Below are 27,388 nucleotides of genomic sequence, written 5' to 3' on the forward strand. Positions count from 1 at the left end.
GAGGAGGGCGCGCTGCACCAGACAGCTCTTCCTGGGCAGAGGGCCCTGCCCCCCGTGTGGCTCCTCCCCCCGTGTGGCCCCTCCCCTCGTGTGGCCCCTGCCCCCGTGTGGCTCCTCCCCTCGTGTGGCCCCTGCCCCCCGTGTGGCTCCTCCCCTCGTGTGGCTCCTCCCCTCGTGTGGCTCCTACCCTCGTGTGGCCCCTGCCCTCGTGTGGCCCCTGCCCTCGTGTGACCCCTGCCCTCGTGTGACCCCTGCCCCTCGTGTGGCTCCTGCCCTCGTGTGGCCCCTGCCCTCGTGTGGCCCCTGCCCTCGTGTGGCCCCTGCCCTCGTGTGACCCCTGCCCCTCGTGTGGCTCCTGCCCTCGTGTGGCCCCTGCCCTCGTGTGGCTCCTGCCCTCGTGTGACCCCTGCCCTCGTGTGACCCCTGCCCCTCGTGTGGCTCCTGCCCTCGTGTGGCCCCTGCCCTCGTGTGGCTCCTGCCCTCGTGTGGCCCCTGCCCTCGTGTGGCTCCTGCCCTCGTGTGACCCCTGCCCTCGTGTGACCCCTGCCCCTCGTGTGGCTCCTGCCCTCGTGTGGCCCCTGCCCTCGTGTGGCTCCTGCCCTCGTGTGACCCCTGCCCTCATGTGGCCCCTGCCCTCGTGTGGCTCCTGCCCCTCGAGAACCTCACGGCCAGTGGGGTCTGAGAGCCACGTGCACACAGTCTAAGTGGTGAAGTAGGTCATACACACAGCTCACAGGTGACCTCTGTGGCGGCCCAGCACGATAAAGCTCAGTACTCAGCACACAGTGACGTTTGTGAGGCATTCCAGACAAGGCCTGCGTCTCGCCCGGAGGAGGAGAAGGTGTGAATGTCCTCACTCAGTCCCTGCCAAGCATGTTCAGACTGTGTGATCTGGACTCAGTCCCATGTTCACTGAAGGCGTGTCTGTCTGTGAGTCCCCCCCCAGGCGCCCTCCGGCCCTCAGAGCGGCTCTGGCAGAGCCCGGCTCCCGCAGCCTCAGGCCTCGTGCAGCTCTGCCGCGGCCGATGCAGCCCGCCGGCGGCCAGCTCAGTGCGGGCCTGCGCGGGGCACAGGGCGCACAGGCAGGAGCGGGAGCGCGGACGGGAGGGTCAGCTCGTCTGGCCTCTCGCCCCTCTGACGCCTCAGCGGTGACACTCTATGACCTCCGCCTTCGCTCCTGAGGGGTTTGTTCCTCATCGAGGCCTCGACCATGGTGGGCAGTTACGCAGAGCCTCATGACCCTCCAAAAGCACCGGGGCTTACATTCTGGGTCTGCACGTGCGCGCGCGCGTGTGCACACACACACACACACACACAATCACACACGCGTGCTCACACCCCTGGTGCCCCACACTGAGCTCCACGTGCGAACCACTGTCCACGTTCCCTTCCCGCCTGCTGCCGACGCTCCTCTTCCAGGCCAAGCACAGACCCCTCCCCTCTGGGTGTCCCTGTGGCACCACTGGGCGCGGTTCCGTGTGAACTCCCACGCCTCGTCCCCGGGCTCTTCAGTCACACACGGATCCTGAGGTGCACCGTGCGGCGGCGGAAGCCCGCGCTCTCCGCCCGCGGGTGCAGGGGAGTCAGGGCTCTGGGGGTGTCCCCGAAGGCGAGGCACCGGGCCGGCGTACGCATCCCCGGCTCAGGGCGTGATGGCGCCTCACTCAGCCCGGCGGAGGGTTTACACCACGGGCCTGGCACAGGGCCCTCAGGGCTTCGTCCGGGGGCTGGCAACCAGCATCCCACGGGGTGTCCCACGCCTGTTCCCAGCAAGCCTGCCGTTACGTCAGGCAGAAAGCGTCCCGCAGATCACAAAGGGCATGCATTTTCTTTTAATGGCTGATCTGGAGTCAACGAAGACATAAAGCAGAAAAGAAAACGACACACAAGAACCGGGAAAAGGTTTTCCCACTGGATTGGGACATTTGCAAGTGACGGGAAAGGAGCATCTGGGTTCGTGGCCTCCCTTAAATCAAGTTAACGTTTTAAAAACGTCTAATGAGAGCATCTCACATTATTGCAAAGTGTTAGCATGTATTTCCATGGGGACATGTTTTTTTATTTGTTTTTTTTCCCATGCTTTTTTTTTTTTTTTTAAATATATTTTATTGATTTTTCACAGAGAGGAAGAGAGAGATAGAGAGTTAGAAACATCGATGAGAGAGAATCATCGATCAGCTGCCTCTTGCACACCCCCTACTGGGGATGTGCCCGCAACCAAGGTACGTGCCCTTGCCTGGAATCGAACCCGGGACCTTTCAGTCCGCAGGCTGACGCTCTATCCACTGAGCCAAACCGGTCCCGGCGGGACATGTTTTTTTTAATTTGAGAACAGGAAACTGTCTTAAATGTTCCTGTAACAGCATAACTGCCTGGTTACATCCTATGGAGAGAACACTAACCCGGCCTGTCCTTTACAGCAATGCCGCCCGCGGAATAAGACATGAGGGACTCAGGCGAACACCACATTCTGCTCAGCGTGTCTGCTCCCAGCTCCCTCGGCGCTCACCCTGTCAGTGGGAGGACTGACAGCAACACTGAGGATGCTAGGAACCACGCAAACCAGAATGTTCCAGACCAAGCACCTGGAGATCTCAGCTCAGCAGCATTACACACGGTCAGAAAAAATGAGAGTTTGGTGGGCACAACAGGTGGAAAACTTCAAACCGTGTCTTTCCTCTTCCAAAGAGTCAGACAGAAACGCCAGGTGACCTGGCAGTTTCAGAGATGTGAGTGCAGAGTTAAACGTAAAAAAACGGGTGCCCAGCAGGAGTGGCTCAGGGGCTGAGCATCGACCTATGAACCAGGAGGTCACGGTGCAGTTCCCCATCAGCGGACATGCCTGGATTGGGACTCGATCCCCAATGTGGGGCGTGCAAGAGGCAGCAGATCCATGATTCTCTCATCGTTGATGCTTCTCTCTCTTTCCCTCTCCCTTCCTCTCTGAAATCAACACAAATGTGTTTGTTAAGAAGCGGGGCCTTCCCTTTTCTAAAGATCAGCTAAGCGACTGACACACCTGACAGTGATCAAGACCTGCCGCGCGTCTACGGCTGTCTGTACATCGCCTGCTCGGCTCAGAGAAGCCAGCAACACCGATGGCCATGTTACACAGACAAGATAAAGCTACCACACACATTCACACACACACACACACACACTCACACACAGACACACACACACTCACACACAGACACACACTCACACACACAGAGACACACACACACACAGACACACACACACACACAGACACACACACTCACACACAGACACACACACTCACACACAGACACACACACAGACACACTCACACACACAGACACACACTCACACAGACACACACACAGCACACACACACACTCACTCACACACAAACACACACACAGACACACACACACTCACACAGACACACACACAGACACACAAGCTCACACACACAGACACACACAGACACACTCACACAGACACACACACACACACTCACACACACAGACACACACACTCTCACACAGACACACACACACAGCACACACACACACACTCACACACAAACACACACAGACAAACACACACACACAGCACGGAGTAAACCCGGGGGAGAAGGAGCACAGATCTGCTTGGAAAGGTCAAGAAGAGAGGTATCTGGTTTGAATGACAACTCTTAAGAGGAGTCTGTCCCAAAGCACAGGGACCCTGCGGCCTGGGACTGTCTCGGCCTTCTGCCAGGTCACCGATGGGTGCCAACAGCTGTGGGCCGCCCGTGGAGGGAGGGGTCACACTAAGAGGGGTGCGCTCACACCGTGTGGAAGGGAAGGCGGCGCAGTGAGGAGGAGGAGGCCCTGCTCAGGGACAGGGCGGAGGGGAGGAGCGAGGCCATGTCCAGGAGTCAGCGCCCAGCTGGCAGCGCAGACCAGACGGCACCCGGGAGGGCGGGCACCCGGGGGTGGGGTGGGGGACCGGGGACCCGGGGAGGACAGGCACCCGGGGAAGGCTGGCACCATGTCCCGCTCAGCGAGCCCTCCCTCCGAGGCTGCGCACCGGCCTGGCCGTGCCTCTCATGCCCTCCTCCATGTGCTCAGCACCCTTCCCTTTAGGGTTCTGCTGAAAGCACCTCACTGTTTCTAAACAGCTTCCCCTTCCCCCACAACCCAGCCCCACTTCTCCAAACCATCCTCAGGAATGGATGGTTTCCTTGTCACAGATACAAACAACCCTGCTCCTGCCGTACCACCCACTCGTCTGCCCGCCCTCGGACCTGGGGCCCTGAGGCGGCGGGCACCCACCCCAAGCATCGCTCTCCAGACGGGTGCTCGTGCCCGGGTGGGGCAGTGCAGAGGCGGTGAGGCAGCCTGAGCCTGTGCGCTGACTCCGAGGCGGCGGGCACCTACCTGGGCAGCCGCTCCAGCACGGCCTTCAGCTCCTCGCAGATGAGCCGCACCAGCCCGCTGCGGATGTTGCTGTAGGACACGTCAATCATGAAGATGAAGGCGGGAGGGCTGGGCGGCTTGTTGTTCTGCGGGAAGCACACAAAGGACAAGCCGGTTACACACTGAGAGCGCACAGTCAACCACACAGCACTCCCAGTCACACACTAAGACAGCCAGTCACAGCACTCCCGGTCACACACTGTGAGAGCGCACAGTCAGTCACAGCACTCCTGGTCACACACTGTGAGCGCACAGTCAGTCACACTGCACTCCCGGTCACACACTGTGAGAGCGCACAGTCAGTCACAGCACTCCCGGTCACACACTGTGAGAGCGCACAGTCAGTCACAGCACTCCCGGTCACACACTGAGAGCGCACAATCAGTCACAGCACTCCCGGTCACACACTGAGAGCGCACAGTCAGTCACAGCACTTCCGGTCACACACTGTGAGACCGCACAGTCAGTCACACTGCACTCCCGGTCACACACTGTGAGCGCACAGTCAGTCACACTGCACTCCCGGTCACACACTGTGAGAGCACACAGTCAGTCACAGCACTCCCGGTCACACACTGTGAGAGCGCACAGTCAGTCACAGCACTCCCGGTCACACACCGTGAGAGCGCACAGTCAGTCACACTGCACTCCCGGTCACACACTGAGAGCGCACAGTCAGTCACAGCACTCCCGGTCACAGACTGTGAGAGCGCACAGTCAGTCACAGCACTCCCGGTCACACACTGTGATAGCTCACAGTCAGTCACAGCACTCCCGGTCACACACTGTGAGACCGCACAGTCAGTCACAGCACTCCCGGTCACACACTGTGATAGCTCACAGTCAGTCACAGCACTCCCGGTCACACACTGTGAGAGCGCACAGTCAGTCACAGCACTCCCGGTCACACACTAAGACAGCCAGTCACAGCACTCCCGGTCACACACAGAGAGAGGGCACAGTCAGTCACACTGCACTCCCGGTCACACACCGTGAGAGCGCACAGTCAGTCACAGCACTCCCGGTCACACACTGAGAGCGCACAGTCAGTCATAGCACTCCCGGTCACACACCGTGAGAGCGCACAGTCAGTCACAGCACTCCCGGTCACACACTGAGAGCGCACAGTCAGTCACAGCACTCCCGGTCACACACCGTGAGAGCGCACAGTCAGTCACACTGCACTCCCAGTCACACACTGTGAGAGCGCACAGTCAGTCACAGCACTCCCGGTCACACACTGAGAGCGCACAGTCAGTCACAGCACTCCCGGTCACACACCGTGAGAGCGCACAGTCAGTCACAGCACTCCCGGTCACACACTGTGAGAACGCACAGTCAGTCACAGCACTCCCGATCACACAATGTGATAGCGCAGTCAGTCACACTGCACTCCCGGTCACACACCGTGAGAGCGCACAGTCAGTCACACTGCACTCCCGGTCACACACTGTGAGAGCGCACAGTCAGTCACAGCACTCCCGGTCACACACCGTGAGAGCGCACAGTCAGTCACAGCACTCCCAGTCACACACCGTGAGAGCGCACAGTCAGTCATAGCACTCCCGGTCACACACTGAGAGCGCACAGTCAGTCACAGCACTCCCGGTCACACACCGTGAGAGCGCACAGTCAGTCACAGCACTCCCGGTCACACACTGTGATAGCGCAGTCAGTCACACTGCACTCCTGGTCACACACCGTGAGAGCGCACAGTCAGTCACACTGCACTCCCGGTCACACACTGTGAGAGCGCACAGTCAGTCACAGCACTCCCGGTCACACTCTGTGAGAGTGCACAGTCAGTCACAGCACTCCCGGGCACACTCTGTGAGAACGCACAGTCAGTCACACTGCACTCCTGGTCACACTCTGTGAGAGTGCACAGTCAGTCACAGCACTCCCGGTCACACTCTGTGAGAACGCACAGTCAGTCACACTGCACTCCCGGTCACACTCTGTGAGAGTGCACAGTCAGTCACAGCACTCCCGGTCACACACTGTGAGAGCGCACAGTCAGTCACAGCACTCCCGGTCACACACTGTGAGAGCGCACAGTCAGTCACAGCACTCCCGGTCACACACCGTGAGAGCGCACAGTCAGTCACAGCACTCCCGGTCACACACTGTGAGATCGCACAGTCAGTCACAGCACTCCCGGTCACACTCTGTGAGAGTGCACAGTCACAGCACTCCCGGTCACACACTGTGAGAGCGCACAGTCAGTCACAGCACTCCCGGTCACACACTGTGAGAGAGCACAGTCAGTCACAGCACTCCCGGTCACACTCTGTGAGAGCGCACAGTCAGTCACAGCACTCCCGGTCACACTCTGTGACCGCACAGTCAGTCACAGCACTCCCGGTCACACTCTGTGAGAACGCACAGTCAGTCACACTGCACTCCCAGTCACACTCTGTGAGAACGCACAGTCAGTCACACTGCACTCCCGGTCACACTCTGTGACCGCACAGTCAGTCACAGCACTCCCGGTCACACTCTGTGAGAGCGCACAGTCAGTCACAGCACTCCCGGTCACACACTGTGACCGCACAGTCAGTCACAGCACTCCCGGTCACACTCTGTGAGAGCGCACAGTCAGTCACAGCACTCCCGGTCACACACTGTGAGAGCGCACAGTCAGTCACAGCACTCCCGGTCACACTCTGTGAGAGCGCACAGTCAGTCACACTGCACTCCCAGTCACACACTGTGAGAGCGCACAGTCAGTCACAGCACTCCCGGTCACACACTGTGAGAGCGCACAGTCAGTCACAGCACTCCCGGTCACACACCGTGAGAGCGCACAGTCAGTCACACTGCACTCCCGGTCACACTCTGTGAGAGCGCACAGTCAGTCACACTGCACTCCCAGTCACACACTGTGAGAGCGCACAGTCAGTCACAGCACTCCCGGTCACACACTGTGAGAGCGCACAGTCAGTCACAGCACTCCCGGTCACACTCTGTGAGAGCGCACAGTCAGTCACACTGCACTCCCGGTCACACTCTGTGACCGCACAGTCAGTCATACTGCACTCCCGGTCACACTCTGTGAGAGCGCACAGTCAGTCACAGCACTCCCGCAGGCACCCGGTGTTGTGCTTACACTCGAGGGGAATCAGCACCCAGCACAGTCCTGAGGCTGTCAACGGCAAAGGCTGCTGTCTGCAGGCCCGGCCCGGTCAGCCCCAGGGGAGCAGGCGAGGGGCTCCCTCACAACCCGCCTCAGGGAAGGGAACCCGCAAATGGTGCCGGAAAAGAGGACACATAGTTCTTGTCTTTGAAATGGCAGTAAACGGCATTAGCTTCTTATCGCTAATCTCAACTTTCTTCCTTGATAAGCATTTCAATGTTAAAGTCAGGAAATCACATACTAAAATACAACTATACTGAAAAAATGAAACTACATTGTTAAATACTTCCCACTTCTAACGTCCTCAGGATAAAGCATGGACCACGTGGCCTTTTCTCTCTCTGTTTAAAATAATCACGTTAACACAGAGCAGCTGCCACTGGAGCGCTGCTGGCCAGGGTCACACATGCGGGAGGGATCACCAGCGGACCTCACACAAACATTTAGAAAAGAGAGCCACAGGCCAACGGCTTTAGTGTCTCACACTAACAGAGAAAGCAAAGAGGGAAGACCTAGTTCATTTTAACTTTATAATAAATAATAGAAATGTCTAGAAACTGTACTTAGCTACAATTATAAAATTAATGATAGTATCTCCAAACCCGAGGCCCGACGCATGCAATTCTTCCAAGAGCAGGCCTGCCTTCCTCCCCCGCTGCTGCACCTCTTCCCCTGGCACCCGGGACCAGCTTGAAGCCCAGCTTCGTCCAGAAGGACGTCCAGTCTAATTAGCATATTATGCTTTTATCGTTATAGATTGTCCTACGAATTCATTCTATAAGCACTACGAGGCTAGCTATCACATTCTTCTAGTAAAAGCTCTTCATTTGAAGGAAGAGAAGCAGGCCTGGACGGGGAGCTCTGCGGTGAGAGCAGCGTCCGGATTCCCCCAGGTCGGGGCACATAGAAGAATCGCCAGCGAATACAGAAATATGTGGAACAACAAATCATCGTCTCTCTCTCTCCTTTCCTCTCTAAAACCAATCAATAAATAAGAAAACAGTGGCAGGACTTAAAAATCATCAACCCGAAAGCCTCGATCCTCTGGCATCTCCAAAACCAGACCAACAAGCGGTGAATGGAATCTGCTGCTCTTCACATGAGCAATCTGTTGCACTCACTCCTGGCTCCACCTCCTCTGACTCGGACACACCCTTATGCTGATGGACATGGAAGGAAAACAGCCATTCCCATCAATTACACTAACATGCATTCGTGGTCAACCCACAGGTGCCTTCCCATTCTGTGTGCTCCCCGTCACCCTGGCCTGGCCTGGCCCAGCCTCTCCGTGGCGCCACCGTACGCATCCCCACAGAAGCTTCCTGCAGCTCGTTCCCCGTGTGTGCAAGGCTAATCCATCGTCCCTCTCAAAGACGGCTCTTCCCGGCCTCTCTAGCCATGGCATCACCACACGCCAACCCAAAGGCTTGAGACATGGGGTCAGATCTGACCATTCCCTCTTACAAAATTTCCTTTCACCTTTCACCCCATCCCCACCCTTCCCAGCCCAGCTCTGTCATCTCGAGCCCAGAAGCTGTAAGGACCTCCGCGTTGGCTTCCAACCCATCGCTCTACCCACTGGATCCCGCTGCTTCGCCCAGCCAAGCTCAGGTCTGACCTCGGTGCAAACTGGCTCTGAGTGACACCATGCTCCGTGACACTGCATTCCACGCCGCTGCCCTCGACGACTCTGCACCCCTGACACCTCACTCCGTAACGCCCCCCCGTGACGCCCCCCCCCCCGTGATGCCCCCCCCGTGACGCCCCCCCGTGACGCCCCCCCGTGATGCCCCCCCGTGACGCCCCCCGGTGACGCCGCACTCCGTGACACCCCCCCGTGACGCCCCCCGGTGACGCCGCACTCCGTGACACCCCCCCGTGACGCCCCCCCCGTGACGCCGCACTCCGTGACGCCGCACTCCGTGACGCCCCCCCCGTGATGCCCCCCCCGTGATGCCCCCCCCGTGACGCCGCACTCCGTGACACCCCCCCGTGACGCCCCCCCCGTGACGCCGCACTCCGTGACGCCCCCCCCCGTGACGCCGCACTCCGTGACGCCCCCCCGTGACGCCGCACTCCGTGACGCCCCCCCCGTGACGCCCCCCCGTGACGCCCCCCCGTGACGCCGCACTCCGTGACGCCCCCCCCGTGACGCCGCACTCCGTGACGCCGCACTCCGTGACGCCCCCCCCGTGACGCCGCACTCCGTGACGCCCCCCCGTGACGCCGCACTCCGTGACGCCGCACTCCGTGACGCCCCCCCCGTGACGCCGCACTCCGTGACGCCCCCCCCGTGACGCCCCCCCGTGACGCCCCCCCGTGACGCCGCACTCCGTGACGCCCCCCCGTGACGCCGCACTCCGTGACGCCGCACTCCGTGACGCCGCACTCCGTGACGCCCCCCCCGTGACGCCGCACTCCGTGACGCCCCCCCCGTGACGCCGCACTCCGTGTCGCCCCCCCGTGACGCCGCACTCCGTGACGCTGCACTCCGTGACGCCGCACTCCGTGACGCCCCCCCCGTGACGCCGCACTCCGTGACGCCCCCCCCGTGACGCCGCACTCCGTGACGCCCCCCCCGTGACGCCGCACTCCGTGACGCCGCACTCCGTGACGCCCCCCCGTGACGCCCCCCCGTGACGCCGCACTCCGTGACGCCGCACTCCGTGACGCCGCACTCCGTGACGCCGCACTCCGTGACGCCGCACTCCGTGACGCCCCCCCGTGACGCCGCACTCCGTGACGCCCCCCCCGTGACGCCGCACTCCGTGACGCCCCCCCCGTGACGCCGCACTCCGTGACGCCGCACTCCATGATGCCCCCCCATGACGCCCCCCGGTGACGCCGCACTCCGTGACACCCCCCCGTGATGCCCCCCCCGTGACGCCCCCCGGTGACGCCGCACTCCGTGACGCCCCCCCCCGTGACGCCGCACTCCGTGACGCCGCACTCCGTGACGCCGCACTCTGACACGGCACGCATGACACTGCACTGACCGGCTCTCAGAGGTCACTGCTTCCCGACAGCCTTGGAGCAGATCCAGCTCCTCGCCCCCAGCATCTGCACCTGTAGGCTCACAGGCGGCTCACGTTGTGGCGACCAAAGCGCCATGCCGACCTTCCTCTCCTGCTCGCCCGACCGTGGCTCCTGTCTCACTCCCTTCTCTTTCTCTAAGAAGCCTCTCCTCCCTTCCCACCGCCCAACCACAGACACCACTTCACCCGCTCCGCTGGAACCGGCACCTCCATAGAGGCGACTCCCCATATTCACTCGCCGGGGCTCCTCTGAGCTCAGACCAGCATCCGATCGACCAAAGCACAGCGCCACAGGCCGTCCCAGCACCTGACGCTCGGACTCCAGCCGTCTGCACACGTCTCCCGCTCTCCTGTCCTTTCTGTGAGAACTACAGAACCCGATCGTCTGGATCCATCTTGCAATCTCTCTCGTGGAGCTGTCACCTCCCGGCCACCTCACCGCCCACTGGGAGCCCTCTGTGCCCCAGTCCAGTGCCCACGCACAGACCCTCACCCTCTCTCTTCCATGTGACCTTGGTGGTGGAAAGTGCACCTGACGTGAGACGTATGCACACCGCTGTGCTGCCATCACACCCCAAGTCTAGATGCCTCACCCTGCAGATAGCCTGCACCATCCACAGTCACTCCCATCGCCCCTCCCTCCAGCTCTGCAGGCTGCAGCCACCTCCCGCCGCTGCCTCGGTGAACTAAGTCCCTCAGTGCTGCGCATCGGTAGAATCGCACAGTGTCTGTCTTCGATGTGATGGCTTACTTCATTTCGTGCAAAGCCCTTAATGTTCTCCGATGCTGTAGCTGCGTCAGAGTTTTCTCTTTTTTTTAATAAATTTTTAAAAAATATATTTTATTGATTTTACACAGAGAGGAACTGAGAGGGACAGAGAGTTAGAAACATCGATGAGAGAAACACCGACCAGCTGCCTCTTGCACACCCCCCACGGGGGATGTGCCTGCAACCAAGGTACATGCCCTTGACCGGAATCGAACCCGGGACCTTTCAGTCCGCAGGCTGACACTCTATCCACTGAGCCACACCAGTCCCGGCGAGTTTCCTCTTTTTTAAGGAGAATGATATCCCATCGCATGGGTGGCCACGTGCTGTGCATCCGTTCGCCATGATGGACACTGGGCGCTCCGCCGCCTGTGAACGGGGTGCACTGCCTCCTGCAGACCCTGCTCTCGTGGGGTTCCCCAGAGAGCAAGTGCGGGCCACACAGGTGCTCTCCTTTGCACTCTTTGAGGACTTGCTCTGCAGCCTCCTTCCTCTCGCTTGGACTACCCCGTTGACTTCTAACCCCCCTACTCCCACCCGTGTCTCGCTGTGGAGGCTGCTGCCAGCACCCCCTGCGGAGGCCCAGAGCAGGTGGCAGTGCCAGGCTGGAGGGGGCACAGCCCGCTCCACCCACTCCTTCACGGCCCTCCCTGGCCGCCCCCCGAGCCCTGTGTGTGTGTTCCGAGGTGCCTGACTCTGTGCCTGCCGCACTCACAGCGGGGGGACCAGGCCTTCGCTGGTGAGCACCTGGAGATCAGGTTCATTATCTGCTAGTTCTGTCTCTCACAGCATAGAGCCAAGAGCAGTGGCGTGCTAGGCATCCAAAAGAATGTCAAACTGAAGTAATACCAGGAGGAAAAGCGATCTTTTCACTTAAATATAAAGGGAGGTCACACAGAACAGAGAGCCCTGAGCACAGCGTCACATGTAGTAAATGTTAAATAACTGCACACATTGGCATTAACTAAACTAAAATGAATAGGAAAATGTGAGTCTGCAATTCACCTTAAGTTCTACATGTTAAAAAAATACACATATAAATAAAATAAGATCTTTCTCATCATCCAAATCTGTAAAGCAACTCAGCGTGATACTTATGTCCATTGAAGCTATAGTTAAGCGTGAAGACGCTTACACATCCTTTATCACGAGCCTCACATGGGATAACAAAGGGAAGAAGCTCACAAAACAGCTCCGAAGCGCCCCGCTCTCATTGGTCCCGGCCTGCGGCGGAGTTCCCACCGGCAGACATCGGACATTTCCCAGGGCCTCTCCGGAGAAGAGGGTCAAGCACTGAGGCTTGTGTTTTCAGAAATAGAGCTGGCTCTCTGCTTCGGTTTCTACTAAAAAAGCAGAAAGTCAAGACACTGCGGCCTCGTTGGCAGAGAGCTGGGAACTCAGTCAGATTTATGCTCCGGTCCCAAAGGTCAGAGAGTACATTCTGCACTCGGACCTGACGGCTTTCTCACTTTAATTGGGACGTTTATATTCGCCCAACATTCTCCCGTCAACAGTGTCCCAACAAGCAAATGCCCCGAAGCAGTTGACACTTGAGGACATATTATCTCCCTGAAATAAAGCATTTGTACCAAGAATGTCCTTCTACTCCCCAAACTATGTTCAAGTGTTACATTTTAAACTAACAAAGCATTAACCCTTTATAGTAGGGGTGTCGAACTCAATCAGAGAAGGGGCCAAAATCTAAAATCCAGCCTAAATCGCGGGCCGAATGGTTTACTGAACAGTCATAAACTGACAATGTCATAAACTGACAGCGGAGTGCAGTGATGACAGCGCGGTGCGGGCCACATTTCAAGGCCTGGCGGGCTGGATTTGGCCCGCGGGCCTTGTGTTTGACACATGTGCTTTATAGCTATGTGCCGTAAAAAACAACCACATGCAAAACACTAAAACAAATGCAAAAGTTAAGTTAAAAACACGCTGAAGTCCGAGCAGCGGAGAAGCTTCCAGCTGGAACCTGTTCTGTCTGCACGGAGAGGGCAGGCCCTCGCCCTCTGCAGCTCGGTCAGGGCTCCTTCTCAGCCTGCTGAGCGCGGCCTCTCTGCAGGGGGAGGGTGCTGGTCAGGCCTGCTTCCTCAGGTGCCACATGGCACTCCAGCCATAAGCTGACATCTGACTTTAAGTCACCGAGAACTCTCAAGCCCTGAAGGCACCCTGTGATGCCACCAGCCCTGTGCCTGGAGAAGGGACACAGCCAGTCCTGGACTAGGCACACACCTGCAGACTCCCGCACTCACTGCTCACTCACACCCCGATCCACTGCCTGCCTGTGCCAGACCCATGGCCGACCACAGTTAGCTGGGACAAGACCCCTGCCCCAGGGAGATCAGAACCATGAAGAGGGAAGACACAGATTTAAAGTCCACAGGGATCACTGCTAAACGTATGGACCAAGTTCTATGAAAACAACAGCAACAACGGAAGATTAGTGAACGGCCACCACAGTGACGTCAGAGAAACCAAAGCCCGGCCAGGTGCTCGGGAGTAAGCAGGAGTCTGCTGCGGGGGGCGGGGTGTGTGTGTGTGTGTGTGTGTGTGTGTGGTTGGGGGAGAGCGCTCTAACAGAAGGATGACCTTGTACAAAGTACAGAGCCTCAATGGGGGGGGCGGGGCGGGGGGAGGGTCAGAGCAGGGGTGGAGGTCCGTACAGTGAGCACAGCGCTGGGTGCCGGTCTGGCCCAGCGGTCAGTGGTCTCATAAGGAAGCTCACATCCCTCAGCTAACACTTTAGCTAAGGAGGTGGGGGAGGGCCTGGCCACATTTCAAGGCCAAGTTCCCCAGCTGCTGGATGTCGCTCTTGTGGCGACAACAGATGGGAACACAGAAACATGCCCTGGCCTGCAGCCCGTCCTGCCGAGCTTTTGCCGGAAGTGAGGCAATGGCGTGAGAAGACAAAGCCAGTAAGAAAGAGGCGGCACTGCGGACCGCACGTCCTGCCTGGAGGGGACACGGCGTTAGGCCACTGCCCTCCGTGCCGCGCGTTTATAAAATGGCACTGCCGTGTGTGCTGCTTCTCCTTGTTCCCAGCGCCGAGGCCCCGCCCCCCGGGCACCGGCACGCTTTGTCAGAGCCTCGCACACGCGGTCGTTCACGTGGACTGACGCCGTGTGCGACACCGACTGCGGGACACTCACCCTGCAGTAGTCCAGAGTGGCCGCGTACTCGTAGGAGCCCAGGGACAGCTCCGGCCTCTCGCCGTGGTCCAGCCGCCGGCCCATGTGGTCCAGATGCTGGAAGTAGGACGGCGGGACTGACAAAACAAACGGGAAAGGAAATCTTTTGTTTTTACAACACAGACAACGCAGTAAGTTCTCAAAATTTATGGCGGGCAGAACGGAGTGAGGAGGAGCGGAAACAAGTATTTTGAGCTAGAATGTAATATACTCTGAAGACCCACCATCTAAAAGCCTGCCTTGGAAAGAATGAGGGTTTTCTAAAAAAAAAACCAAAAAAAAACCCACCCTCCTGACCGCCTACAAGTTGCTGAGGACAAGGAGCACTTGGGCCTGGGATCCTGGAGAGAAGCAGGACGCAGCCACTGTGCCCGCAGGGGTCACGGCCACTGTGCCCACAGGGGTCACTGCAGAGGTCTCACGGTCCCTACCTCATTGCCTATGAAAAGCAAGGCTGGCTTTCCTCAGCATTCCTGTTTCAGTCCACCTCACAGAAGCATGTGATCACATGGACTAGCCGTGAACTGGTATCTGTCACCCGGCAGCTGGGTGCCCCGCAGGCGCGGGGCGTGTGCACGGCCGCCCTCCCCGTGGCCGCCGAGGGCGAGGATGACTGTATTAGGGAAAGGCTCACGTCCCCTCCGTGGGGCTGACTTTGGTTCCCGTGGCTACGGGGCTCGCTCTGCCGAGGGCTGGAGGCCGTCCAGCAGCCGGAGCAGCTGGAGCAGCCGGAGTCACCCCAGCGAGCGCCTGCACAAATATGGCCTGGCATCTGGGACACCAGCCTGCTGCCAGGACGGCAGGCTGGCTGAACGCTGGCCAGAGGCGCCCAGGACCCCCCGATGCCCGGCTGACTCCTCTGTGAACCCATGGGTGACGGTGCCTTTTGTTTCCGAACCAGCAGCTCAGCACTCTCGCACATGTGACTACCACGTGGACTGTGCGTGTGAACTACCACATAGACTGCATGTGTGACTACCATGTGGACTGCATGTGTGACTACCATGTGGACTGCATTGTGAACTACCACGTGGACTGCACATGTTAACTACCACATAGACTGCATGTGTGAACTACCACATAGACTGCATGTGTGACTACCATGTGGACTGCATTGTGAACTACCACGTGGACTGCGCGTGTGAACTACCACATAGACTGCATGTGTGACTACCACGTGGACTGAATTGTGAACTACCACGTGGACTGCACGCGTGAACTACCACATAGACTGCATGTGTGAATACCATGTGGACTGCATGTGTGACTACCACGTGGACTGCGCACATGAATACCATGTGGACTGCATGTGTGACTACCACGTGGACTGCATGTGAACTGCCATGTGGACTGAACGGGACTGCACGGCTTGGACGTAAATAACCTCCGAGGTGCGACTGTTCTCCGCCCTGCTACCGGTGACGGTCTCTCTGAGCGAGTGGGCAGGGCTCCATCCACAGGGATCTCGGGATGTGGGAGGCCCATATCTGGAAAGGTTCGGGACAGGCTGAGCCCAGCGAGGAGGAGGCTCTGGGCCGGGCACTCGGGGGGGGGGTGGTGAGGAGTCCGCCCGCCCGCCCGCACGGCACTCACCTTCGTTGACGCAGCTGCAGAAGCCGCACTGGAAGTGCCGGCCGCCCTCGGTGAACTGCATGAAGGGGCACATGTAGGCTTTGCAGCGGTTGCAGCGCACGGGCCCCGCCTCGCCGTGGTCCACCAGGTACAGGGGCGTCTGCGGGGCAAGTGGGAGAGCACACGTGGGTGAGCCGCTCCGGACGCCACAGAGGAGTGGGGACAGGCAGGGCCTCTCCTCACACCTCGTGTTCAAGGCAGCGCCCCAACAGAAATTAGACGAATGCCTTTTATAAGCATGCATGCACATGCATGTATCTGTGTGTATGTGGGTGTATGATTACCTGTGCGGAGACAGAAATGAAAGAGGGTACTAATACTACTAACTGTCACAAACATCCTCAACTCTGTGCCCTGATCTCCTGCTGTTTACACTGATATACACACAGGAGGGACGCACACCATAGAGACATACCCAGGAGGGACGCACACCGGAGGGACGCACCCAGGAGGGACGCACCCAGGAGGGACGCACCCAGGAGAGACGCACCCTGAAGGGACGCACCCAGGAGAGACGCACCCAGGAGGGACGCACCCAGGAGGGACGCACCCAGGAGGGATGAACCCAGGAGGGACGCACCCTGAAGGGACGCACCCTGGAGGGACGCACCCAGGAGGGACGCACCCTGGAGGGACGCACCCAGGAGGGACGCACCCAGGAGGGACGCACACCGGAGGGTCACAGACAGCAGGGTCGGGTGGCTCCGGGCCCCTGCTGCGCGGTGCACTGTTGAGATGCCTGTCCGCCCCACACACAGCGCCGGGCACATGCACTCTGCAGGGCTCTGCGTGTGCTCACCAGCCTGGCCAGGGCCGCTGCTGCCGCTCAGGCCACACACCTCACACAGCCTCTCCGGCTGGGCGCGCTCTGCCAGAGCTGAAAAATAAACTCTCCAGTGGCTTCTTCCTCGTAAACACGCATGAAACCGCTGCACGTCTGCTATTTACAGCTCAAGTGGAAGGCTCAGCATTGGGAGTCTGCCCGCTTCCCAGCTCTTCCGGCTTCAGGCCAAAACCACAGACTGCTCTTGTTAGAAATCCCCTAACGATGACATTCTGGAAAAGCTTGAGAATTGCAGGATTTGGCACGTCATACGAGTTGTGTGCGTGTGTGTGTGTGTGTGTGTGTGTTAAAGAAGAAGTATAGGAAGCGGACTGCTCTTAGTGGAGACAGGAAGAGCAGGAGGCAGGTGGGGATGGGGCGGGGGGGGGGGGGGGGGTCAGAAGGCCATTTCTGCTCCTCACAGAAAACCAAGAGGTGCTATTTGCCCTGCCCAGATGTTCAGTGTGAAACCAACCCACTGCCGAGCATTCGTTCAAAAATAGGTTGCGAGGTCTCAGAGAAAGAAAATAAAGACAAAAAGAGGTTTAGTAAAATACATGAAAGACCAAGGGAAAAATGTCCCTAAGTTCAGAACATCCCCTCTGCCTCTCACGCCCCCCCCCCCCCCCCAGCTTGCTGAGGAACGAGAAGTGGGTGGGACTTTCTCCTTCATCTCTTCTGTCCCCGCGTGGCAGACCGGGTGCGCTGTCGGGCTGGATGGGGACGGAAGGAAACGCACGTTCAGTGACGAGCACAGGCCTGGCCCGGACCGTTAGGTAAGCGGAACGTTACCCCCACACAGACCTTCCCTCCCGCAGACCATCAGCCAGGAGGGTGAGAGGCATTTATTCATACAAATTCTGAAGTCAGCTAACTTGTTACTGTAAAATGTTACTGAAAAAATGATCTGGAAGGAAGGAATCTATCTTTCAGATTTTTGATGAAATCTACTGGTTAAAAGCGTAGATTTTTAAAACACTCTAGGAATCAGACTTAAGTACATTCATACATTAAAGTAGTGACTTACACAACGCTTCCCTGTGTACACTTTTGGTGTGACAGCCTGAAGTGGTGACTGCCTGTCCGCCGAGGCAGGCGGTGAGAAGGCGCTGGGGGACGAAGGGGAGCAGACAAGCTTGGGCACCAGAGCGCCTCCCCAGCGGAGGGAGGGAGAGCAGGTCAGAGCCAGTCCATCAGCTGCCCTGGGCTGCTGCCTGCCTGCAGCCCGCCTCCAGCACCAGACACGCCTTCCGGGTTCCGTTGGGAAGGAAGTCTGCAAGCTGCAAGCATTCCCGTCAAGCCTACTTCTCATCCTTCCCCCCAAAGCTCGAAGGCCATCGTCAGTGCCTGAGAGGCTTCAGGGACAGCACAGGATGACAAAGCAGAAGCAATGCGAGCAAAATTACCCTTATTTTTGCCGCTAGGATTTACTCAAAGGCAGCTGTCTGCAGCTGACACGGAGCACCAGTGCCGGCAGGTGCGGCCATGGGCCTGGAGGTGAGTCCCGGAGGGAGCCAGGCCACGCGACCTCCGCTGTAGGCACAGGCAGGCTCCGGGCCCTCTCTGGGAGACGAGGCACTGGGAGGTAAGGACGGTCTCCAGACGCCGCGGTGACAGCCAGGAATGCTAAAAGCTCTTCAAGCGCCTGTTTCTGGGGCCCAGGCCGGCGCCGCGCCTGCTGTGCAGAGCTCTCTCCGTCTCCAGACGCCACGGACCCCGCAGTGGGCAGAGCTCACACAGCCAGTCCACGTCTCCCGAGTCCCACTCCCGTGAGCACCCTTTTTGTAAAGCATCACGCCTCCCCCAAAGCTGGTCTTTTCCTTTCCAAGGACATTAGGTCAGATTTGCTTCCGAATGTTTTCAGATTTTATAATTTTAAAAAAATAAATGTGCTTAAAACCTTTGGCCTCCAGTGCCTTCCTGCCTGCTCCTTCTCTTCTGCTCTTCACTTCACTGGAAGGAGCGGACACTGGACCCACCCCCTTGGCGATCACCCCCCAGCGAGGACAGGCGGGAGCTGGGCAGCGAAGGGCCCCGCTGTCTGGGCCTGGGCTTGTTTTTACATTACCAGGGCTGCCAACCATGTGTGGGCACTAATTTTAATTAAGATGCTCTAATTGGGTAAGTGTCTTTCCTTTTGTGCATGTATCATAAAATCATAGTGGATGTGAGGCCACCAGAGAGAATATAATTCCTGAGAAATGAGCTCCGTGTGAAGAGGAAATAAGTGATTTCAGAACAAAACAGAACAGAACACTTCTGGCTGCTTTTCCTTGTGAAAGAGCAGATAGTGCGTATCAACCAGTAACTTCTTGGAATACTAATGCAATTTTGAAAGTTTCCTTATTTTAATTTAGAGGCCCAGTGCACGAAATCTGTGCAAGAGGCTCCACCCTCACAGCCCCAGCTGCGTCTGGAAGGTCGTTCGGCTGTCCGGTCTAATTAGCATATTGAGCTTTTATCATTATTGATAGTATCAGTTTTCTAAATCTTCCTGCCATTCTCCCAGGCAACCTTCCATGTGTACAGTCAGTACGGGGTCTATTGCCTGGGACATTAAACAAGCCAGCAGGTGAGGATGCAAGGGCACCAGGAAATTGTCACGAGTAAAGTTCTCTCTGGCATAGAGCCAATGCCCACAGACGGACGCAGAGCAAGCATCTTGCCCCGAGTGGGTGAGCAAACCCTGCAGGGACCCCGCGGGGCGGGTGTAACCTCTGTGTTCTGTCTGAGCAGCTGCGTACACACAGTCTGTGTGTTAGAGAAGTGATGAGCGGCAAAGGCAGCTAAATATCAAAAGCTGATGTCAGATCTGGACAGCTGATCACAGATCCACTAGGTGGCGCTGTACAACTAACAATGAAAGCCTTACAATTTCCTCAGTAAGAAAACACTCAAGGTAATGAAGCCCTAGCTGGTTTGGCTTAGTGGATTGAGCGTAGGCCTGTGAACTAAAGAGTCCCGGGTTTGATTCCAGCCAAGGGCACATGCCTTAGTTGTGGGTTTGATCCCCAGTAGGGGGCATGCAGGAGTAGCTGATCAATGATTCTCATCAATGATGTTTCTATCTCTCTCCTCTTCCCTTCCTCTCTAAAACAAACAAACAAAAAAAAACCTCAAAAGATGTTTAAATATTAGTTACAATTTTTATTTTTTATTTTTATTTTTTTTTATTGATTTTTCACAGAGAGGAAGGAGAGGGATAGAGAGCTAGAAACATCGATGAGAGAGAAACATCGACCAGCTGCCTCCTGCACACCCCCTATTGAGGATGTGCCCAGAACCAAGGTACATGCCGTTGACCGGAATCGAACCCGGGACCTTTCAGTCCGCAGACCGACGCTCTATCCACTGAGCCAAACCAGTCCTGGCGTTTAGTTACAATTTTTAAATGAAGCTTCAGGCTCACCACTGAGCCCAGAGGAAACTGAGTAAGAATTTGTTGAATGCAGGACAAGAGGAGGAGGAGGGGGAAGAGGGAGGAGGGAGGGTAGACATTATAAAAGAGGAGGCTCTGGGGGATTCACCTGGGGAAGGGGGACAGCCATGGACGGAAAGTCAATGAGAAGAAAGAAAACACAGAAGTCATGTTGGGCTGAGGGTCCCTGCCAGTTCCTTCATCAGAGCAGATGCGGTCTGAGCGGATGAACCCCAATATGCTAAGTTCACTCCCAAACACGGACGAAGGCGATGTGGAGCTTCCTCTCACGAAGGAAGAGCACGTGTGCGGAGGGAGCTGAGCTGGGCAGACTCAGGGGGAGCTGAGCCCGAGGAAGGGGTGCCTGGGTGACCCCCGCTCCCTGCTCTAGAGTGACACCCCTGCTCACGCCCGCAGGATCAGGGACCTTCCGCCAGGACCGGCCTGTTTGGAGGGGCCAGCTGGCCAGCTCTTCCAGGGGAGGGAGCTCACAGGGACCAGCCAGCACCCCCTTCCTGCCGGGTGGCAGAACCAGTCCACAGCCCCCAGGGATTCTGTGCGGGGACACCGCCCCACATTTCCTCCAGCCTCGACCAGGAGAGCTGACCTCCGCCCCTGAGAGCACTCTCTCCTGCTGTGCGGTCCCAGGCACCTGCAGGAAGCATGCTAATGCCGTGAGAGGATGAAAATGCACCTCACACTCACACACCCTGAGAGCCCAGCCCCTCCTCCCATAACATGGTGACTGGTGGTTTTCTGTTACTGGGGAAGCTGGGAAATGCTTCAGGATGAAGGTTACAAAGAACAAGCTGGAGGCCGACCCTTTTCACTCTCAGCCACATCTCCTTCCCCATCTCCCTCTGCACCGCTGTGAAACACCTGGGACAGGTCCTGCAGGCATTGCCTGCGCCCTAGATCAACTTCTCTGCTGACAGCGGCTGCTCCGGTCTCACTGTTGTCAGTGGTGCTGCTGTGAGCACAGGGGTCACGTCTGTCTGATGGGCGCTTCCGGTTTCTGAGGACACATTCCTAGGAGTGGGATCGCTGGTCAGATGGCAGTTCCATTTTCAGTTTTTTGAGGAAACTCCATGCTGTTCTCCAGAGTGGCTGCCCAGCCTGCACTCCCACCAGCAGTGCAGGAGGGTTCCTTTTTCTCCACATCCTCACTAGTACTTGTCATTTGTTGATTTGTTGGTGGCAGCCATTCTAACAGGTGTGGGATGGTACCTCATTGTGGTTTTAATTTGCATCTCTCGGATGATCAGTGACTGTGAGCATGTTTTCATACGTCTATTGGCCTTCTGTATATCCGCTTTAGAGAAGTATCTATTTAGGTCCTTTGCCCATTTTTTTTTTCCATAACATTATTTTATTTTATTTTTCCCCATTTCATAATATTATTTTATTTTACTTTATTTTTTTAAATCAATCTTTATTGTTCATATTATTACAAAGGTTCCTCATTTCTTCCCCCCTCCACCCCACCCTGCATTGTCCTTATCCATAGGTGCACAGTTTATGTTCAGTCTCTTCCTCCCTTCCCGCCCCCCCCAACAGTCAGTCCACTCCCCTCCCATATCGCGACTCTACTACAATGAACAGCTATTATTGTTCATCAGGTGTTTCAATCTCCTTTTTTTGTTGTTGGTTTTTTTTTTTAATTAATAAACTTTTACACTTCTAAGAATAAATTTTAAAATCTAATAATTTTAAACATTGTTGTTGTTTTTTTCTGCCCTGGGAATTGAGAGCAAACTTGTTTATTACAATACATGTAAACTTGCACTTAGGCTATCAAAAGGTGTTGCCATTCAAGTGTAAATGGACACATTGTTTAAAGATAGCTGCTGTCTGGAATTGGATTACCTGTTCTGGGTGGGAAGAGCTTGTCCTCCCCTTTCTTCATTAAAATTAAGTGTTAGCTTTAAAACCTCTTTTTGGCAAGAGACCTTAAACTTTCAGAACTTTAAATTTTTCAGATAGTAAATCAGTTACTTAGCATTTCCTCAAATCAATAATACCTCCACATGCCCGAGGATACACTTCACACAAGACATTTCCAAATAGATCAACCAACCTCATCCAGGCCCCACACAAGGCACTCACAGATCAACACCCCAGTGCTATACTAACTCAACACATCCAGATCTAAGCCTTCATCACTTGATTCAGCAGACCCTCAAGTTCCCACAAAAGTTTCCAGCCATGTCTGAGAGGCAGCCCTGGGACGGAGGCAGGCGAGGAGCGAGCTGTTTCGGGCCTGGCTGCTCCGGGCCTGGCCTCTGTTGCTCTGGTCCGTTCCACAACCAGCTGCTCCGGGTCTGGCCACTGCCGCTCCTGACCTGGCTGCTCCGGGCTTGGCTGCTGCTGCTTCGGGCCTGGCCGCACCCGACCCAGCTGCTCTGAGCCCGGCTGCTTCGGGCCTGGGCGCTCCCGGCCTGCCAGCTGCTCTTTTGCCCATTTTTTTAATTGGAATGTCTGTCTTCCTTTTGTTGAGTTGTATGAGTTCCTTCTCTATTTTGGATATTAACCCTTTATCAGATGTGTCATTGCCAAATATGCTCTCCCCTCAGCGGACTCCCTGTTCACTGTGTTGGCTTCTTTTGCTGTGCGGAAGCTCTTATTTTGATGTGGTCCATTCGTTTATTTTCTCTTCGTTCCCCTCCCCTAAGAGGCATCCGTAGACATACTGCTACGAGAGATGTCTGTGGTTCTGCTGCCCACGGTTTCTTCTAAGATTTTAATGAGTGGAAAAAGCTGTGGTACACTTACACCGTGGAATACTATGCGGCTGTAAAAAATAAGGATCTCTTACCCTTTGGGACAGCATGGAGGAAACTGGAGTGCATTATATTAAGTGAAATAAGCCAGTCAGAGAAAGACAAGTATCACATGATCTCACTCACGTGGAAGCCAATGAACAAAATAAACTGAAGAACCAAACAGACCCTGAGGCATACTAGTAGAAGCATGAAACACTGTCCAATCTCAGAGGAAAGACAGGTGGGTGGGAAGAGATCCACCAAAGACCTTGTATGCATATAGGCATCACCCATGGACACAGACAATAGGGCTGGGGCAGAGGGCAGGGGTGCGCTAGAATGGGGGGGGGGGGGGCATATGTAAAACTTTCAACAATAAAGATTAAAAAAATAAATTTTAAAAAAAGGGAAAAATAAGATGGTTACCTTGTTAAGTGAATAAATAAGTAAAGGACTCCTTCGCCATCCGGCTACCCCCACCCTGTCTAACCTGGGACCTGCGCACCCTCCCTGCCACTCACAGTCCACCACACCCTCTCCTGCTCCTCCCTTAGATCATCCTCTCGTGGCCAGGCTCGCTGCCCTGCCTCTTCCTGTTAGAATGCGAGCTTGGAGGAAGGAGGGAGGGAGGAGGGAGGGAGGAGGCAGGGAGCTCGTCTTTGCTCACTGACACGTCTCGGTACCTGGGCTGTAAGTACTTGCTGAAGTAAGTCCCTGTTGGAGATGACAGAATACATAATTGGCAGTCCCTTATGGCATTGGCATTGCCCAAGTAACGGTGTGTGATACGACTTCAAACATTCCTAAGTGCAGGTGTGAGTACACAATTACAGCCTGATTCTATAAGTCAGTGGAACAGAAACCCCCACCACCATTCCCTCCGGAGCTGACGCCTGGGAAACTCCACATTCACACAATGGTCTGGGGGGAGGCCTCCTCTGACTGCCGGCCGCTGGCCGGCCGCTGGCCCTGGGCTGGCCTCTCCAAGTGACAGCACACCACCTTCTGCGACTTAATTTGCTTTGAGCAAATCACCAAAAGCCGTTTGGAGGAAAGACTCAAAATTAGGGTCAAAAAAGTGGAAGAAAGAAATTTAATAAGAAAAAGAAGTGTACCCAGTGCAACAGCATCTGGGGAAATGAAGACATTTACATGTCACTGTGTATCGTAGTGAGCTAGAAGGGAAGATGACTTCTTAATCTATCAAAAGTAATAAAACTTGGTATGTATGAGCAAATACACATTTCCTATCCTTTTTCTTTAAGAAAGGAGAAATGTTGACAAGATTATGTTTTAAGTAAACAGAGCTTTTTGAAACTTTTTAAAGCATGTAAGACAACAGAGGGTGGAACTTAAAATCTCGTTCCCATGTTCCAGTGTGTGATATACTCCAACACACCGACGACACGCTCCATGTAGGCTAAGGGGCGTGACTTCTGTGTGGACGAGTTCCCTGAGCTGCACACATTAGATTTCATCACAATGACTCCTGTTTCACCTGCATTCTGCAGAAATACTCTTCAAGAAAGCCAATGATGATGATCTTATTTTTCAAAATAATGAATAACATTTCAAAGATTTTAATCTTGTTTTATATTTATGTTACCCTCTCCCCCTTTCTCTCTTATAACATGCATATATCTTCACATTTATAGTGTGATGATACTGGAAGAAACAAACATATGCAGAATCTTACTGTCCAGGAAATTCTTTAAGTACCGTATTTTTTGGACCATAAGACGCACTTTTTTCCCCCCAGAAGTGGGGGGGAAAAGTCCCTGCGTCTTATGGTCCAAATATAGCCTACACATACACTATTTGTTTCAGAATCTTTTTTTCTTCATTTCCCTTCTCTAAAAACTGGTGCGTCTTATGGTCCGGTGCGTCTTATGGTCCGAAAAATACGGTAACTGGTGCCCTGGTCACAGCTGTCTGTCTGGCAGTGAGGCCCCCAAGGCTATTTTCCGTAAGAGCCTACGTGCAGGAAATGAAATATTTTATTTGGTTACAACCTGGACATTGGAATAAGTGACCGAGCCTGAGTGGAGGTGACTCAGAAAGGCAGGCCCCGGCTCAGCGTGGCTCTGGGTGGCCAGCACCCGTGCTGACGGTGTAACTCCTCAGAGAGCATCCGTAAAAGCAGACGCTCCGTAATGTTTGCGCATAGATCCCCGTGGTGAGGATCTCATCCCACTACTTGTCCTCAAAACCCTGTTCGCTTCCGCACATGAATGGCATTGTGCCATGAAAGTATCAAATGTGCATCTGCCGCAGAAACGCCAAGAGCTGACGAAGGTCTTGGGAAGCCATAGGTGTCCTCCCGCACAGGATGCAGCGGGAGAAAGACACAATCACCTCCACAAACACAGAACTGCCACTGTGGTGGGGCGTCCGGGAGCTGAGGGTGCGCTGTGAGGTGCGAGGCAAAGCTCTCCGAGGACGTGACCTTGGACTAAAATCTAAAGGTTGAATAGGAATCAAGTAGCTAACAGGACAGGACAGCATGTGGGAGGTTCTTCCACCAAGGCCCATGAAGACCGAGTGAAACCACACAGCGGTACAATCTCTACACATAAAAGGCTAAGTGACCGACCATCCGTCCATCTATCCGATCAACCAACCAGCACGTATGGCACACACAGGCAATTTAAAAATAAGCACTGACTCACACATGTGTGATACATGTAAAGCTCTTGCAGGTGCCAGTGACGCGGGTATTTCAATCTGTCATTGTCAATCGTGAATTTGGTTGCTTTTGTTAACATTCAATATGAACCACATTGCAATTTATTCATCCCACTGACCAGTCAATACATATGGCGTGCACTGGTAATTTAAAAATAAGCGTTGACTCATACATGCATGATACATATATAGTGCTCCACGGTGCCAATCACACACGTGTTTTAATTTAATACTGCTCCTACACGTTTACTTAAGATACGTGCCTTTCACGGTCAGTGAACTGTGCCTCAGAAGGAAGAGGAGTCCTCTGGTGCCTGCAGAGCGGAGGAAGGGACCAGATACCCAGGGAGACTGAAGTCCCGGGGGGAGTGCATCGGCACTGATCTATTCCACGTAAGAGGAAACCAACTGGACAGTGATGTTCACACACAGGCATCCCAAACCCGGCCACAGACGCAGTGCAGTGCTGCTGTCTGGTTTACCGGTGGCATCACTCAACTCCACGTACAGTTAGATGGATGTAATTGTCCAAAATCCCACCATTTCCCATCTCTTTTTTTAGATCATATATTTATTTTTTTAAAATATATTTTATTGATTTTTCAGAGAGGAAGGAAGAAGGATAGAGAACTAGAAAACATCGATGAGAGAAAAACATCGATCAGCTGCCTCCTGCACACCTCCCTCTGGGGATGTGCCCACAACCAATGTACCTGCCCTTGACCGGAATTGAACCCAGGACTCTTCAGTCCACAGGCTGACGCTCTATCCACTGAGCCAAACAGGTTTCGGCCATTTCCCATCTTAAAGAAAACGTAAATCTAATGAAGTACAATCTTCACTCCTCTGCACTGGCAATCTATACCATTTCTACTCGGTTCTTAAAACAGAGCCTCGGAAATAAAGTCAAGGTTACAAAACACAAGAGCTTCTCAGCTAGCAGTTAGTGACAGGAGTGAGTATTTCATAGGTAATTATACTGAACGTGGGCACAGCTTTCACTTAAAACACACACCAGAAAATTAACATTTCCGGAAAATGGAACATTAAGCCACGAAGACACAGGATGCGCTCAGCGATAGCACACGCCTCCAAAGCAATGCTCCAGGGCGTGTTCCCGGGCCATCACCTTCGGGGGAGGCTGTTTCTATGGGCTAGCACAGCGGCATGCTTTAAAAGGTTCGTTAAACAGAACCGAAACTTTAAAAAGTGTAACGTACTAAGTAAATCCTTTAGATCAATGCCAATCAGGAAGTCTTGAAGGATGTCTCTTTCTAAATTGCCGTAATGATGGCAATATTAGTCCGATGAGGAGTGAAGTCCTAACATTTCACTAGACATAAAAACAAGCGAGTCACGTGCTGCAGAGAACAACAAATTAAAATGCTATTTGAACTCTAAGTGGTGCAGCCACTTTGGAAAATGCTGGAAGTGAATAATCGTGTACATGAGCCAGCAATCTGCCCACAGGCACCGACCGGAGAGAGGCGGCGTCCACGGGAATTCT

At 55.2% G+C, this 27,388-nt stretch overlaps 1 protein-coding gene across 1 annotated transcript in view; it reads right to left on the minus strand.

Annotated features, from left to right (window-relative positions):
* SEC24D (SEC24 homolog D, COPII coat complex component) overlaps positions 1 to 27,388 on the minus strand; it is a 67,523-nt gene that overhangs the window by 16,688 nt on the left and 23,447 nt on the right. The window contains exons 9-11 of the mRNA XM_084883398.1: positions 16,155 to 16,293; positions 14,523 to 14,638; positions 4,389 to 4,513 (exon numbers count right to left, since the gene is read on the minus strand). Coding sequence (XP_084739524.1) covers positions 4,389 to 4,513; positions 14,523 to 14,638; positions 16,155 to 16,293 — 380 coding nt within the window. The remainder of the gene's footprint in view (positions 1 to 4,388; positions 4,514 to 14,522; positions 14,639 to 16,154; positions 16,294 to 27,388) is intronic.

The sequence above is a fragment of the Pipistrellus hanaki genome (genome assembly GCF_964339955.1).
Source record: "Pipistrellus hanaki genome assembly, chromosome: 5".
Classification (NCBI taxonomy): Eukaryota; Metazoa; Chordata; class Mammalia; order Chiroptera; family Vespertilionidae; genus Pipistrellus; species Pipistrellus hanaki.